The sequence below is a fragment of the Crotalus tigris genome, unplaced genomic scaffold, assembly GCF_016545835.1.
Source record: "Crotalus tigris isolate CLP2741 ecotype Arizona unplaced genomic scaffold, ASM1654583v1 scf7180000017834.3080900, whole genome shotgun sequence".
In the NCBI taxonomy this organism is placed as follows: domain Eukaryota; kingdom Metazoa; phylum Chordata; class Lepidosauria; order Squamata; family Viperidae; genus Crotalus; species Crotalus tigris.
The window spans coordinates 1,845,850-1,861,083 of NW_024096662.1; the positions used below are offsets into that span (position 1 = coordinate 1,845,850).

At 41.4% G+C, this 15,234-nt stretch overlaps 1 protein-coding gene across 2 annotated transcripts in view; it reads left to right on the forward strand.

Moving 5' to 3' along the window:
- The first annotated feature begins 37 nt into the window (after positions 1-37).
- The window catches only part of BMP7 (bone morphogenetic protein 7), a 96,299-nt gene continuing 81,102 nt past the window's right edge, over positions 38-15,234 (forward strand). The window contains exon 1 of one of the 2 annotated variants that reach the window (XM_039343257.1): positions 38-706. In XM_039343257.1, coding sequence (XP_039199191.1) covers positions 280-706 — 427 coding nt within the window. In that variant the 5' untranslated portion in view covers positions 38-279. The remainder of the gene's footprint in view (positions 707-15,234) is intronic. The other variant, XM_039343258.1, reaches the window with a different exon arrangement.

Below are 15,234 nucleotides of genomic sequence, written 5' to 3' on the forward strand. Positions count from 1 at the left end.
GGGATCGCTCGATCTCCTTTCTTTTTTTTTTTCCCCCTCCCCCGTGTATGGATTTTGCCAACTGAGCCGCTTCCCCGCCGCGATCGCCCGGGCTATCATGTGCGCCTCGAGGTCGGCTTCCCAGGGCAGCTCCCGAGCCGAGTGATCCCTCCGCGGGGCGCTCCGCTCAGCTGCCCCCCTTTTTTAATGGTCAGCTCTTTCGTCCGGCTGCCGCCGCTCAGCCCCTTGGCTTCCTAGATCTGCACCCCCCCCGGCCGCCCACACCCACCCGTGACGGAGATGCACGCGGCGGAGTGGTTCAAGCAGCTAGCAGCTGCCTCCCGGATCGTCTGGATCCTCCTCTGGACTCTGGAGCTGCGGTGCGCTCTGGCGGACTTCACCCTGGAGAACGAGGTGCACTCGAGTTTCATCCACAGGAGGCTCCGGAGCCAGGAGCGCCGGGAGATGCAGCGGGAGATCCTGTCCATCCTGGGCTTGCCTCACCGGCCGAGGCCCCACTTGCACGGCAAGGACAACTCGGCTCCCATGTTCATGCTGGACCTCTACAATGCTATGTCGGTGGAGGAAGAGGGCCCCAGTGAAGGTGGCGAAGGTTTCTCCTACCCTTACAAGCCCATCTTCAGCACTCAAGGGCCTCCCCTGGCCAGTCTGCAGGACAGCAGTTTTCTCACCGAGGCAGACATGGTCATGAGCTTTGTGAACATGGGTGAGTCTCTGGATGATGGTGGAAAGTGGTTGGTAGCGCTTAATAGAAAGTGGTTGAGGTAGAAGGTGGCTCTCGGGAAGCCAACAAGAACCTAATGGAGGTGGGAGCAGCATCTGATCCTAGGACCCCCAAGGCTGATGACCTGCCAGAGATCTTTGGCCACTGAAGATGCTTGTCCTAGATTTTCAGATGCAGGTCCCTGACTAAATGGCAGAGGCAGCCATCTTCTTCCGTGCCCCATGCTGATCTGAGGTATTGTGGGTAACAAAAATGACCCACAGTAATTGGGTCATTAAGGGCCTGCTTAAACCTGAATCTAGCCTTCCAGCAACTTTCTTTTTCTTTATGGTTGGCATGAATCAGTCAGGTATTCTTGTTTGTCTTCCTTCCAGACTTTTACTTGATTCACAGGTTAAACAAAAAAAAACAACCTAAAAAAACCCCATCCTTTCTTACAGCTTCTTTGGATCCTTTGTTAAGTAAACAGAATTTTGTTTGGTATTTTTTAAATGCTTGGATTTTCTCACCATTACCAAGTAGTTTTGTCTCCGGGACATTTCTGATCCCCACATCAGCCACATGAACCATAGTGTGTCTCTAGATACTTGGCATGGTGTCTTCAGTGTATGCTTCCTGATGTTGTGAAGGCCAAATCTGTGGATTGGGACCCTTGTCCAACTTGGCATTTAGAAAGGAAGGTAGAGCTAGCTCCATTTATTTTTCTTAAAACCACATGTGGGGAGACACCATAAGAAGAAAAGTCTGAATATTCTCAAGCCTGGTTGGGATTATGATCAAACAGGGGAGCTATCATCTCCAAAATCCTTTGTAGATCAACATGGATTCTTACTAAGTTGTATTTATTCCAACCATATACCTTGAATAATGAAAAAAAAGGTTGACTTGTTGGATTTGTTGGATTTCAGCAACTTTCCCCTCTAGATATGAGACCCATTGCATTAATGGGTAACCAACTTTAAGTGTTCTTCAAGCCTATTACATATTTTCTTTTCAAGCTACCCCTTGAAATCTTGCAATTAGTTGGCCTTAAAGGACCTTGTAAAGTGCACCTGCATGAATCTAAAGTTGCAACACCGCACACATTAATTTGGGAATGAGTGGCACTGCCTTTAGTGTATGAAAACAGAGGACTGGGACTGATGACAAATTGCAAGACTTTAACTAGTGAGATTAATTAATCTGTAGTAACTGAATCCATTATGTTCTACACTTGCAATAACATAGTCGGACAAACACTTTGTTTGATCCTTGTGTCATCCAGTGGACAGGTGAAATTTTCTACATTTTAATCTCCTTATGCATATGGTTCGGTTAGATAATGTAATCTTGAATATGCCTCCCCAAACACTAGATTAATTCCTCAATACAAACTAGAAACATTTTTTTTTTAGTTTTCTTCTACTTAAAAATATATAGGAACATACCATGCAATCTTTGTTGTGGAGTAATTTGATGATACCATAGCCTCATCGAATCCACTGATTAAATGTCCAGTGCAAGGTTGTGAAAATAGCCTTGCACTGGACATTAGGTTAAGTGTGAACAAAAGTTTGCTAAAAGATACCAACTGTTTATCAAGATGTTTGGAGAATTAGTCTAAAGAGTTCTCAGTTTTATTTGCAATCATGAACTGTTGTGCATCATAAATGAATTAATTATAGTTTTTATGAATACACTCTGGAAATGGCTCAGAGATAATTTGCATAAGTTAACAGTTGATTATTGTTATCTTAAATCTTATCACATATGCACTTTTAGTTCTCTCAATCAATCAGAATAGAACTGGAAGGGATCTTGGAGCTTTTCTAGCCCAGCCACCTGCTCAAGCAGAAGACCCTACCATTTCAGACTGGGGCTGTCTAGTCTTTTCTTAAAAACCTCCAGTGATGAAGCACCCACAACTTCTGATGGCAAGCTGTTCCACTGGTTAATTGTTCTCATTAGTAGGAAGTTTCTCCTTAATTCCAGGTTGCTTCTCTCCTTGATTAGCTTCCATCCATTGTTTCTTGTCTTGTCCTCTGGTGCTTTGAAAAATAAGTTGATCCCCTCCTCTTTGTGGCATTTGCAATGATGTTGAGTTCAGTCTTGGGTCTGAGACCTCAAGGATTTGGTCATAGCTTGTAGTTCACATTAAAGATTTTGGACCACTTTGAAGAGCACTGGAATCGCTGCAGAAGCATCTACAAATGAAAAGGTCTCAGTGGAAGGAAGAAAGCTCAGAGCTGTTTTAAAGAGCTAGCTTGCTTAGCTTTATTCAATGAAATTCTTTTCAATCTGGTTTGTAGTCCACAAACTCATTAAGTATGAGACATCTATTCAGATGAGGAAAAGGTTTGCTTTGGTGGGGGGTAAAAAAAGCAAAGCAGGTTGTGGATTGGGAGCTTAATGATGAAGAAAGATTTCCTGATAATTCCTTGTTTGCTATGGCTTTGTAATGAGCAAAGCCTGAGCATATGGCAATGGCTTTAAACAAATTAAATGAAATTGGTCGTTTTTCAGTTTGGCTAGGCTGTTTTTTTTTTAATGGAGAATTATTATTCATGGGGGTTTCTCTTTTCTTGTTAATGGGGTTGAATAAACCAGCTGGATTTGAGTAGAATACTCTCTAGGGCCAAGTTCTATTTAAAATGTATAATTATAGGTACGAGTTTCTGTGTATCTGTTTTTAGCCTAGATCATGTGTTGTCTGTGAAACCACCGCATGTTACAGATTGGATGTCTCTGAATCCACACCAAATCTTTATAAAAGTTCAGAACAGAGAGAACTTTAAACCATTCCCCCTTCCCGAAGCACCCAGCTTGGCCTAAACAAAAAGAAAGTCATAAAGAGGGACACACCCTTCCTTTGCATATGAAATGGCACAAATGATAGCCAGATTCTTCTTTCTTATTGCGACATGAGGTGCAGTGGCCTAGGGCTTGGTTTCTGATTCTCCAAATGTCCACCCAGCTAAGAAAAGTGACTAACACATGATAGTTTTGGAAAATGTTTCATGGACAATCAATGAATCCTAGCTATGGGGGGGAGGGGCTTAAAGGACAGAAAAGTGTTAGGTGCTTAAAGCCTTTTAAATCAACCTGGATGGAAATTCTAGGACAGGGGTTCTCAACCTTGGCAACTTTAAGACTTGTGGACTTCAACTCCCAGAATTCCTCAGCCAGCAAGCTGGCTGAGGAATTCTGGGAATTGAAGTCCACAAGTCTTAAAGTTGCCAAGGTTGAGAACCCCTGTTCTAGGAGGTGAAGGGCAACATATCTGATCAATAGTGGGGCCAGGGAAAGTTGCTTTAAGAATGTATGTTTGAGCAATAAAGCCAAACCAAGCACATTATGATTTAACATGATGTGTGAACTTAGCCTGCCTGAAAGTTTAAGCAATTTTCCCAAAGTTGTATTCTCCCCCCCCCAAAAAAAACAGAAAAACTTTAGAAACTTTTCCATTGAAACACTGAATAGAGAGACTGTAATTATCCTTATTTAGCACAATGTATGTACTGAAGTTTCTTTGATACTATATAAATCAATGCATAGTTCATAGTACATTATATTGCATCTCTGTGCAGGATATATTTCTACAAGTTGGAGTCCTGTTCTTACATGACACATGTATACAATCAACCAATATTTCTCAACCTTGATAACCTTTAGATGTGTGGACTTTAGCTGTCAGAATTTTCCAGCCAGCATGGGAGTTGAATTCCATATATCCTCAAGCTAACAAGATTGAGAAACATTGCAATCAACTGGTAAATTTCTTTTTGTTGTTCTGAACTTTTTGTTGTCCAGTTTAGCTTATGTGAATTTGGACGGGGAAGAAAATCCTTGTACCTCAGTCTCTTGGTGTGAATTAATTGTGTGAATTAATCTAGTACTGAGTTAATGCATTGTTAGTATCACACACTCCTCTGAATCAAAAAATAACCTAACATGAGCTTCACACAGCAGGTGAAATGACACACACACACACACACACACACACACACACACACACACACACATCTTTTTAGTAAAACCTAAAATTATTCAAGTTTACAGTGTTATGTTAATATAAGTCCTGGGCATTTAACTGAATTAAATGTATGGTGTGAACCCAGATCTAGAAGAAGTAGTGCATGAGATGAAAGATATTGCTTGCAGCGTTTCTCAATCTTGGCAGTTTGAAGATGTGTGGACTTCAACTCCCAGAATTCCCCAGCCAGTTTTGCCAAGCTTGAGAAACACTTGCATTTCTGGGGAATCATCTAAACCTCCCCTTCTCAATGCATGGAAAACATTTGGTTATGCCACTAATATGGATTGGGCTACACTGTAGCAGGAAATATGCTATTCTGGAAATAATGATTCTATCATAGTGGTATTTTCTCTCTGTTAGTGTGGCTTTTCATTAGTAAGCTGATAGGAAAGATTCAGTAGTTTTCACATAGGCAGGTGGAAAAAAGTGAGTTTTCTCTGCATGAGTTTGTTCCCCTGTGAAGAATGCATGCCAGGACAAGTTTAAGAAAGGACATAGATCTCTAATAGCTTTCTTCATCCTTGTGTACACTTTCATCCCATTATAGCTTCAGGTCTTTCATCTCTGTAGGACAAAGGCCATTTTGTTTATAGACTTTTTAATGAATTAGACTCATTGCTCACTAGGCTATATTATATAGTCAAGCCCAGCACCTGTTTTGGAGCATACAGATTTCTATTGACAGTGAAAATTAGAAGATCTATTGTCAGAGAGATTCCCCCCCCTCCCCTCTTTTAATTGAAAGCTTTCTATAGCAATCTTTCAAAATTGCAGCCTCTGTCTTAAACTGTGCCATGGTTGAGAAAAAAGATACTCTTGTGGGCATTGTGTTTCCCAGGTAGCGTCTTGTTACATACGTTGAACTATGGCAGCAAGGAAGTGTCATAACACAAAACCGAAAAGGTATTGCAGTGAGGAAGTGTTATAGCACTAAAAAGGTTGCATGTAGTTAATAGGTTGAACTAAAGCAGCTCTATATTTGAAATAACTCAATGTAACCTGTTCTCTCTCTATCTCTGTCTGTCTGTCTCTCTCTCTCTGTATTTTAAATTAGATTGTTTTTTCCCTTTTCTATTCCTCGGCTACTAAGAGTGAAAGAATGAGTTTTCAAGAAGGTGCAAAGTGGATGAGCTTTGCAAGGATTGGTGAAGATTTAAAAGATTTTGTATCAGGAACAAATAATCCTTTATAGAAAAGACAGAGTGGCTTTGTAAGTTGTAAAGAAGCATCAAAAGATAAAGGAGGAATAAGTGGTGATTATTTTTTCTCTTGCTATGGTTAAGTAATTCTGTAATTCTGTAATGTACTGTAAGATACATGGAGGTTATAAGCAGTCCTTCAGAACTGGGACCAGAATTTTGTTGTTAAGCAAGCTGGCTGTTTATATAAGTTATAAGACTGATTGAATGTAACTTTTTTGCAGGGCTGTTGTAACTTTGAACAGTTTGCTAAACTAATAGTTGTAAGTCAACGACTACATGTACTGAAGTTGAAAAAGATATGCAATTCTTCCTTCCATAAGTTGTCTTGAGGTTATCAAAAAAGGAAACAGAAAAAACTGTATTTCCTTATAACCAGTGATATTTCAAGAATATATCTATATCTATATATTTATATCTATATATCTATATCTATATATACAGAACGTTTTTCAGACAGACTGGTCTGATTGATTGCACCTTGGCATTTTGACTGCTATACTGCAGTTCTACTTTTTTATAATCTCTTTTGTCTTGCAGCCCCCCCCCCCAACTAGGGGCGTTAAGCAGGCTCAAGTCGCAACTGCGATACATTATAAATTCAGATTTCTTTTTTACTGACAAGAGTTAAAAATTTAAATGGGAGACAAATGTGTCTGAAATAGCTATACTAGTCTCCCACTTAAATCTTTAACTCTTGTCAGCAAAAAAGAAATCTGAATATCTATATATCTATATATCTATATCTATATATCTATACATGTATATATACCACTAACCTTTCTCTCTGTATGTATTATCTGTTATCCTATTTTCTTCCCAAGAATCAATCCAGAGATTAATTTTGTGAAGATATCAAGATCTGATTGATGGTGGTTCTGTCTTTTTACCGAATTAAAATTCTCAGCATATACCATCCATTTTCCACTCTGAACATTTTGACGTTTGAGACAGGCTTTTGGGGTGCTGAGCCACGTTTCATTGTCAGTAGAAGAGTGTGAACAGTATTTGGGGGTATTCTGCCAAGCTAGTTTGCAGTGTGAAAGCACCATTTCTGGAAGACAAGTGAATCGCAGAGGCTGACTTATTGAGGCAGCTATGAGTATTGGATGACTGGTCAACAGCCCATTTTTAATATAATGATGATGATGATGATGATGATGATGATGACAAAATACAAAGACTTACAATATCAAAATACAAAGACCTACAAATAGAAATAGAAAGACTGTGGCAAAAGCAAGCAAGGGTAGTACCAATAGTAATAGGCTCCTTGGGTGCAATCCCAAAACAACTGGAGCACCATTTGAACACCATTGGCATTGACAAATTCGCTGTTAGTCAATAGCAAAAGGCGGCCTTACTAGGAACTGCTTCCATCCTGCGACGATACCTATAATAACATCAAACATCCACATCTGCCTATCCCAGGTCCTGGGTAAGGACTCGATAGGTAGACAAAATGCCAAATCCAGTCTGAACATCTGGCTGAGTGTGCAATGATCCATAATAATGATGATGATGATGATAAAGTTGGAAGGGACCTTGGAGGTCATCTAGTCCAACCCCCTGCTCAGGGAGGTAACCCTATACCATTTCGGACAAATGGCTGTCCAGTTTCTTCTTAAAAGCTTCCAGTGTTGGCGCATTCACCGCTTCTGGAGGCAGGTTGTTCCACTGGTTAATTGTTCTAACTGTCAGGAAGTTTCTCCTTAGTTCTAGGTTGCTTCTCTCCTTGCTTAGTTTTACCCATTGCTTCTTCTCCTGCCTTCAGGCGCCCTGGAAAACAGTTTGACACCCTCCTCTTTGTGGCAGCCCCTGAGATATTGGAACACTGCTATCATGTCCCCCCTCGTCCTTCTCTTCATTAAACTAGACATACCCAATTCTAGCAATCGTTCCTTATATGTTTTAGCCTCCAGTCCCCTAATCATCTTTGTTGCTTTTCTCTGTACTCTTTCTAGCATCTCAACATCTTTTTTACATCGTGATGACCAAAACTGGATGCAGTATTCCAAGTGTGGCCTTACCAAGGCATTGTAAAGTGGTATTAATACTTCATGTGATCTTGATTCTATCCCTCTGTTAATGCAGCCTAGCACTGTGTTGGCTTTTTTGGCAACTGCAGCACACTGCTGGCTCATATTTAAATAATTGTCCACTAGGACTCCGAGATCCTTCTCACAGTTACTACTATTGAGCAAGGTACCCCCTATACTATACCTGTACATTTGGTTTTTCTTGCCTAAATGTAGAACCTTGCTTTTTTCACCATTGAGTTTCATTTTGTTAGTTAGTGCCCAGTGTTCAAGTCTGTCCAGATCTTTCTGTATCGTAAGCCTGTCTTCTGGAGTGTTGGCTATTCCTGCCAGCTTGGTGTCATCTGCAAATTTGATGATTTCCCCATCTATCCCCTCATCCAGATCGTTGATGAAGATGTTGAAGAGCAATGGGCCCAGAACAGAGCCCTGGGGCACCCCACTACACACTTCCCTCCATGTAGATGCGGTTCCATTGAGTATCACACACTGAGTACGGCCTGTCAGCCAGCTACGGATCCATCTGGTGGTGATGCTGTCTAACCTGCATTTTTCTATCTTCTCAAGTAGTAGTTGTGGTCTACTTTATCAAATGCCTTACTGAAGTCCAAGTAAATTATATCCACAGGTTGTCCTTGATTTACAACCACAACTGAGCCAAAAAATTTCTGTGCTAAGTGAGACATTTGTTCAATGAATTTTGCCCCATTTTATGACCCTTCCTTGCCACAGTTATTAAGTGAATCACTGTACTTGTTAAGTTAGTAACATGGCTGTGAAGTGAATCTGGCTTCCCCATTGATTTTGCTTATCAGAAGGTCACAAAAGGGGATAACATGACTCTGGGACTCTGCAACTGTCATATATATGAACCAGTTGCCAAACAGCAAAATTTTGGACATGTGACCATGGGATGTTGCAATGGTCGTAAGTGTGAAAAACAGTCATAATTTTTTTTCTGTGCCATTGTAACTTTGAAAAAATCACTAAATGAACTGTTGTAAACCAAGGATTACCTATACTGCTTTTGTTCTCCAGATTTAAACTGAGGATCGGGAATGAGATTATTAATGCATAATTCAGACTTTTTCAATCAAGTACCCTCCAGATATCTTTGTGCTATATAACCATTATACTCATTTATTGAATTTATTTCTTTTGAGCACCTTCCAGTTGTGATATACAACTTTCTCATCCAACATGTTATTCTAGAAGTTATAAGCACAGAAGTGCTCAAATCTGGAAAGATTATCATGGGATTAAATTGCCGGATTGAATGCCAGACCACATGTCAAAACTGGGTTGTGATCAAATAATGGGAGAACAAATGATGGAGATTATTAAAAAGAGGAACCTTGGAATACAGGTAGTCCTTGACTTGTGATGGTCACTTGACGACCGTTTAAAGCAGTGGTTCTCAACCTTTTTAATGCCGCGACCCCCAACCGGTCGTAAGTCGAGGACTACTCAACCGGTCGTAAGTCGAGGACTACTCAACTGGTGCAGCACCGTTTGCAGAATGGGACTTTTGGCGGGCTCAGCAGGGCAGAGACAGCCTGGACAATTCCTATTGGCTTTTGAAAGCCAATAGAATTAGACTCTATTCAAGAGAGTCTATTCTATTGGCTTTCAAAAGCCAATAGAATAAAAGGGAGTAGCACAGCTAAGGAAAAGGGGAAAAAAATGGTGGACTGCGTTGTTTGGCGACCCCCGTGAAATGATCGTTCAACCCCAAATGGGGTTCCGATCCACAGGTTGAGAACCACTGGTTTAAAGTTACAGTGAATTCAGAAAAAGCTGCTTACAACCTGAAGTCAAAGTTCTGATGACTGCCTCCCCATGGTCACGTGATTACACTTGGCAACGGTTCCACATTAATGGCTTTTTGCAACACCTTGCGGTCTTGGGACAATGATTTATGATTTATTTTTGCTAGAAACTGGTGTTTACTTCTGGTTTCTGGCAAAAAACATTAGTCTCCTTACAAGCAATGGATTTGCTTAACTATTGCTTGCAGCTTTGGTTTTACAAGCCTAGCACTCGCCAAACAACTGCCACAAAAACAGAGTTGTAAAATCAGGTGCGGTCACATGATGATTTGCTTAACGAATGACATGACTTATGATTGTAACTGAGGGCTCAGTTATGGTTGTAAGTCAAAGACTATCTGTAAGTATTTTGAGGAAAGGCAGATACAGGTGATACTTCAGGCCAGGGAAAGGGAATGAATTTATAGATACACCGTAATAGGTTCGGATTTTATCCTTTGCTCCAGTTTGGAAGCCTGTAAGAAGCATGTGAAGACAAAAGAAGTAAAAGTATAAAGCATTTTCACTTTAAATGTCTATAATGGTGGTTTACTTGTTGCTGCTTTGGAAATAGTAAAACAAAGAATTTCATTAGTGGTCTTAAATAAACCACAAACAGATTTTATCTGCTCCCTCCGGGCAGCAAAAGATTTAAATGTAATTCCCAAGTATTCAAAATCCTGGATTTCTTCTACTTAAATATCATTTATTTATTTTCCAGCTACAGGTGGTCCTTGACTTACGACCGCAATTGAGCCCCAAAATTTTGTTGCTAAGTGAAACATTTGTTAAATAAATTTCACCCCATTTTCTTGCCACAGTTGTTAAGTGAATCACGGCAATTGTTAAATTAGTAACACGGTTGTTAAGTGAGTCTGGCTCCCCCACTGACTTTGCTTGTCAGAAGTTCTCAAAAGGGGATCAGAAGACCCCCCCCAGGACACTGCAACAGTCATAAATAAATAAATAAACCATCAATTGCCAAGTATCTGAATTTTGATCACGTGACTATGGGGATATTGCAGTGGTTGTAAGTGTGAAAAATGGTCATAACTGACTTTTTTCAGGGCTGTTGTAACTGAGTCGTCACTAAATGAACTGTTGTAAGTCGAGGACTGCCTGTACAGTTGTAATTGGGCAGCCATTCGGTGAAGATCACTAATTAGCTAATGGCAATGAATTTTTTTTCTCTGCAACATCAGTCAAGGGTCTAAAGGCCTCACCTTAAACTGACTTGCACTGTGAAGCAGATGCTACTTCATTAGCATATGGAAGAATTGGTATAGGCCCACTTGCTACTGAAGGAGGATGCAGTCCATTGTGGATAAAACTTGATTTCCACTGGAGTTGCATTCAGTTTATTTGTGGGTGAGCTTATCTGTGAGTATATACAATATTCCCTTAGCTTTTTTTAAAGTACTGTACCCATATATTCTTTGTATACTTATGGATAAGGCCATCTGTGGATAAGTAGATCCTTCAGTTTTTCACTAAATTTGCAGGTAAGTCAATTGTCAAAATTAAAATGTATGAACATTTGAAAGGTCAGCTTATCCATAGGTGGCACATTTTCATGGTATTCTGGTTAAAAATTTAAGGGTCAGTTATCTCTGGATGGGCTTATACACACATACTGTATATACAGTAAATGGGATGAAAGAAAAAGAAAAGCCAAAATAATTAAAGCTGGATTGAGTTGACAAGATCCTCAAAAAAGAGAATTGAGAAGCACAAAAGGCAGTATATGAAGTGGTGTATAGAAGTGTGAACATTAGATTTAACTATAATTTATTTTCTTATGCCACTAATTTCTTTGGTCTACTAAGATTCTGTTATTGTAGTCCACCTTAATAAAAGTAGTTTTAGACTTCTGTAGATTTGGTGTAGTCTGCATTGTTAGGCTAAGATCCAGTAAAGGCAGGGATGAGAAAGGAAAAAATAGTTCTCCAGGTAGGCAGAGTTACAAGTTTCCCAGTCTCATCACATTGGCAGTGCTTCTTGTAAATTGGCAAAATAGGGTAGTAAGGAAAAGAACATCACCTGGACAGATCCCATTGCTTTGAAATTCCATAAGAACAGTAAGCAAGTGCTTGGCAGTTGCCTAGCAAACATGGTTTGCTTCCTTTATTTCAAAACAGGCCCCAAGCCATTCTTCAGATTGTTGGCTTTCCCAGAGCTTCTGCAAGGAAACAAAACTTTTCCATGAAAGTAGAGACTCATGTCACCCGCCCCCTCCATACATAATATGTAAATAGCTGGGGAAGAGGTAGAAGAAAATAAAGTGTTTCATCTTGCATTCAGGACACACCCAGACTATATACTGGAATAAATGGAGGCTAGCAATGAATTAAGTAGTTTGGGGAAACAGGTTAGAATGAAAGTGGTTATTCTCGAGAATCCAGCCTCTTTCTCCCCGTCCTTCCCCAAATCCCCAAGCAAATGTATTTCTAATTCATTCTTCAGTATAAGCCTTTCTCAAGCTGGTGTCCATGCTCAACTGGGATGATGGGAGCTGCAGTGTGAATCGGTGTTTCTCATGGAAGAAAAGTCTCTTTGTAGAAGCCTTCTGGAGAAACCCTTTCCCTAAAGCAGACATATCAAACACAAGGCCCGGGGGTCGGATGCGGCCTGTGAAATGGTTTCATGTGGCCCATGAAGCCATCCTGGAAACAGTGAGGGAACGGCCCCCGCTGCCGTGGCCATGGCCCAAACCGGCCGAGAGCCAATGTACAATTTTGTGGTGGCCATCTATGCCGAAATATATTCAGTCTTAGTTCCACAAGGCCATCTAGAAACAGCGAGAAACCAGCCCCTGCTGCATCAACCCCGCCCCCTGGGTGCATGCTGGGGAGGTGTCACCCTTTGTGAGGAATGAAGAAATGGACCATGCCTTGACGCTTGCCCCGGTCCCACCCCTTTCTGCCAGAGACCCTCAGATCTGTCCCACTCCTGCCCAGGCCCCCACAGGCACAATTGACGCGAACAATATAGAGCTGGCCATGCCCACCCAGTAGGCCACACCCACTCCATCCACACCCACCCAGTAGGCTGCACCCACCCTGGCCACACACCCTGCCCTCCCGAGGGCAACCGCAATGCTGATGCGGCCCTCAATGAAATTGAGTTTGACACCCCTGTCCTAAAGGGAAGAATGCTGTCCTACCTAGAAAGCAAAAGCGGTACCATAACAATTGCAGTAATAATAATTCAAGCCATAACCCCATCCTGTGGCTCAGAAGCAGCATTCAAAATGTCTTGCAGAATTCTTCTAGAAAATAATGCAAAATATTAAAATTTAAATTCTATGATAGGGAACCATAACAATACAGATCCGAGAGGAAGTGCTTTTATATCAACCCAAGAAAACTACAAATTTGCCCAGAAAGCTCATTAACATCTGAGGTCAGCGTGAAAGTGATTTCACTTTTTTAATGATAAAATCAATTCACAGTTAGATACCTGATGGCGACAAATTGCATCTGTATAGGCCAGTGGTAGGCAACTTTGGCTCTTCTATGACTCGTGGACTTCAACTCCCAGAATTCCTGAGGAATTCTCGGAGTTGAAGTCCACGAGTCATAAAAGAGCCAAGGTTGCCTACCCCTGGTATAGGCAGAGTAAAATATAGTTACTTTGACATTGTGGCCATCACATTTTGAAACATTCCGCTCCCCATGGTCTGCTGAATCTGGCTAACATATTTCGAAAAGCATTTCCAGCAACTCTGTTCCTTTGAGTTTTTAACCCTAGTTGATCACCAGAGGTGTTTTCAATTCCTGTATAGTTTGGCATTATAACCTAGGTGGAGTCTTCTGATTAGGCTCAGCTACGAAAACTGTAAATAAACAGATAAACTCTGAAATAAGTGCATTCTACAACTTGAAACCAATGCAAAACAGCCTCTATCCTAAACTGGCATTTGACAGCAACAACCTTTTCAATGGGGGCCTCTCCTGCAATGTTAACATATAGGCAATTCATAATGGAACATGGGTCCCTCTAGGAGTCGGGCTCTCGTCTGTTTTGAGAGTTAAAGGCCAGATCAATAATCTAAATTGTCCTCAGAGAACAATTGGCAACAATAGCAGTTCTTTCAATAGGGATATTTTGTCATCCTTATATCTTGTATCAATTAATAGCCAAATGACTACATTTTGCACCAGTTGCAAATTCCAGATACCTTCCTCTTTGTCCATGATAGCTGGGAAGTCCAGAGGTTGCCACATCAAGACAGTCTGGAGGACATCATCTTAACTGCCCAGAGTTGCTGGGAATCAGACGGCATATAAATTTATTATTACTATTATGTTGCCTTGGAAAAGGCAGCTGTGCATTATAAAACTCTCTGTGGCAGCAAGTTCTCCCCAAAAGCCTCGTAGCAGAAGTGTCCATTACCGAATTAAAAGTCAGACTGAACCCAATACTCCAGGACTACAAGTTCTACCATTTGGAGCAGATGGTGATAAGTTGGAGCTTGTAAGTATAATGGTTGTTACCACTGGTAATTATTGTTTTGCCATGGCTCATGGGAGCCAGCTTGAACTTGCTCACTAGAAAGAATGCATAACAACTGAAGGAAGAGTAAAAGGATTGCTTCTCAGAGGAAACAGAGAGAGACCCTGAAATTGTACAGCTGAAGTAAAAAGCAGTTGATGAGAAGAAATCACTGGAGGTTTTTAAGAAGAGACTAGACAGTCACTTGTCTGAAATGGTATAGGTTCTCCTGCTTGAGCAGGGGGCTGGACTAGAACAGAGCTTTTCAAACTTTTCACTCATTGTACCACTTTTAGGATATGGCAACATCCGAGTACCACCAGTCGTCTAGCAAGGTGTCGAAAACTTGATGACCCCCCCGCCCAAAAAAAAGAAAAAAGGAAAAAAGTGATAAAGTACAGGTAGTCCTCGACTTACAACAGTTTGCTTAGTGACTGTCTGAAGTTACAATGGCACTGAAAAAAGTGCCCCCCAAGCCACAGCTGAGCAAGACACCTGCCTGCCTGCCCGGCCGCGCTCTTCCTCCTGTCCGAGGTTTTCATTGTTGTGAGCATTTCTGTTGAGGATTGGCAGCGGAGGTGGGGTGGGGGGGTGTTTGATTTTTATCCCCCCCCTGTCTGCTGGGTGGTTGCAGCAGTTTTTGCTCACTTCACATGACCCTGGGACACTGTGACTGTCATAAATATGAATCAGTTGTCAAGCATCTGAATGTAAATCACAAGACCCTGGAGATGCTGCAACATTCCAGCCAATTGGCACTTTTTCTGAGCTCAGCGGAAGCACCAGGATCAGTGGTGTTTTCCAGCTGATTGGTGCTTCTTCAGGGCTCAGCAGAAGCGCCAGGATCAGTGCTGCTTTCCAGCTGATCGGCGCTTCTTCTGGACTCAGCGGAAGCACCAGGATCAGTGCTGCTTTCCAGCTGATTGGCGCTTCTTCTGGGCTCAGCGGAAGCGCC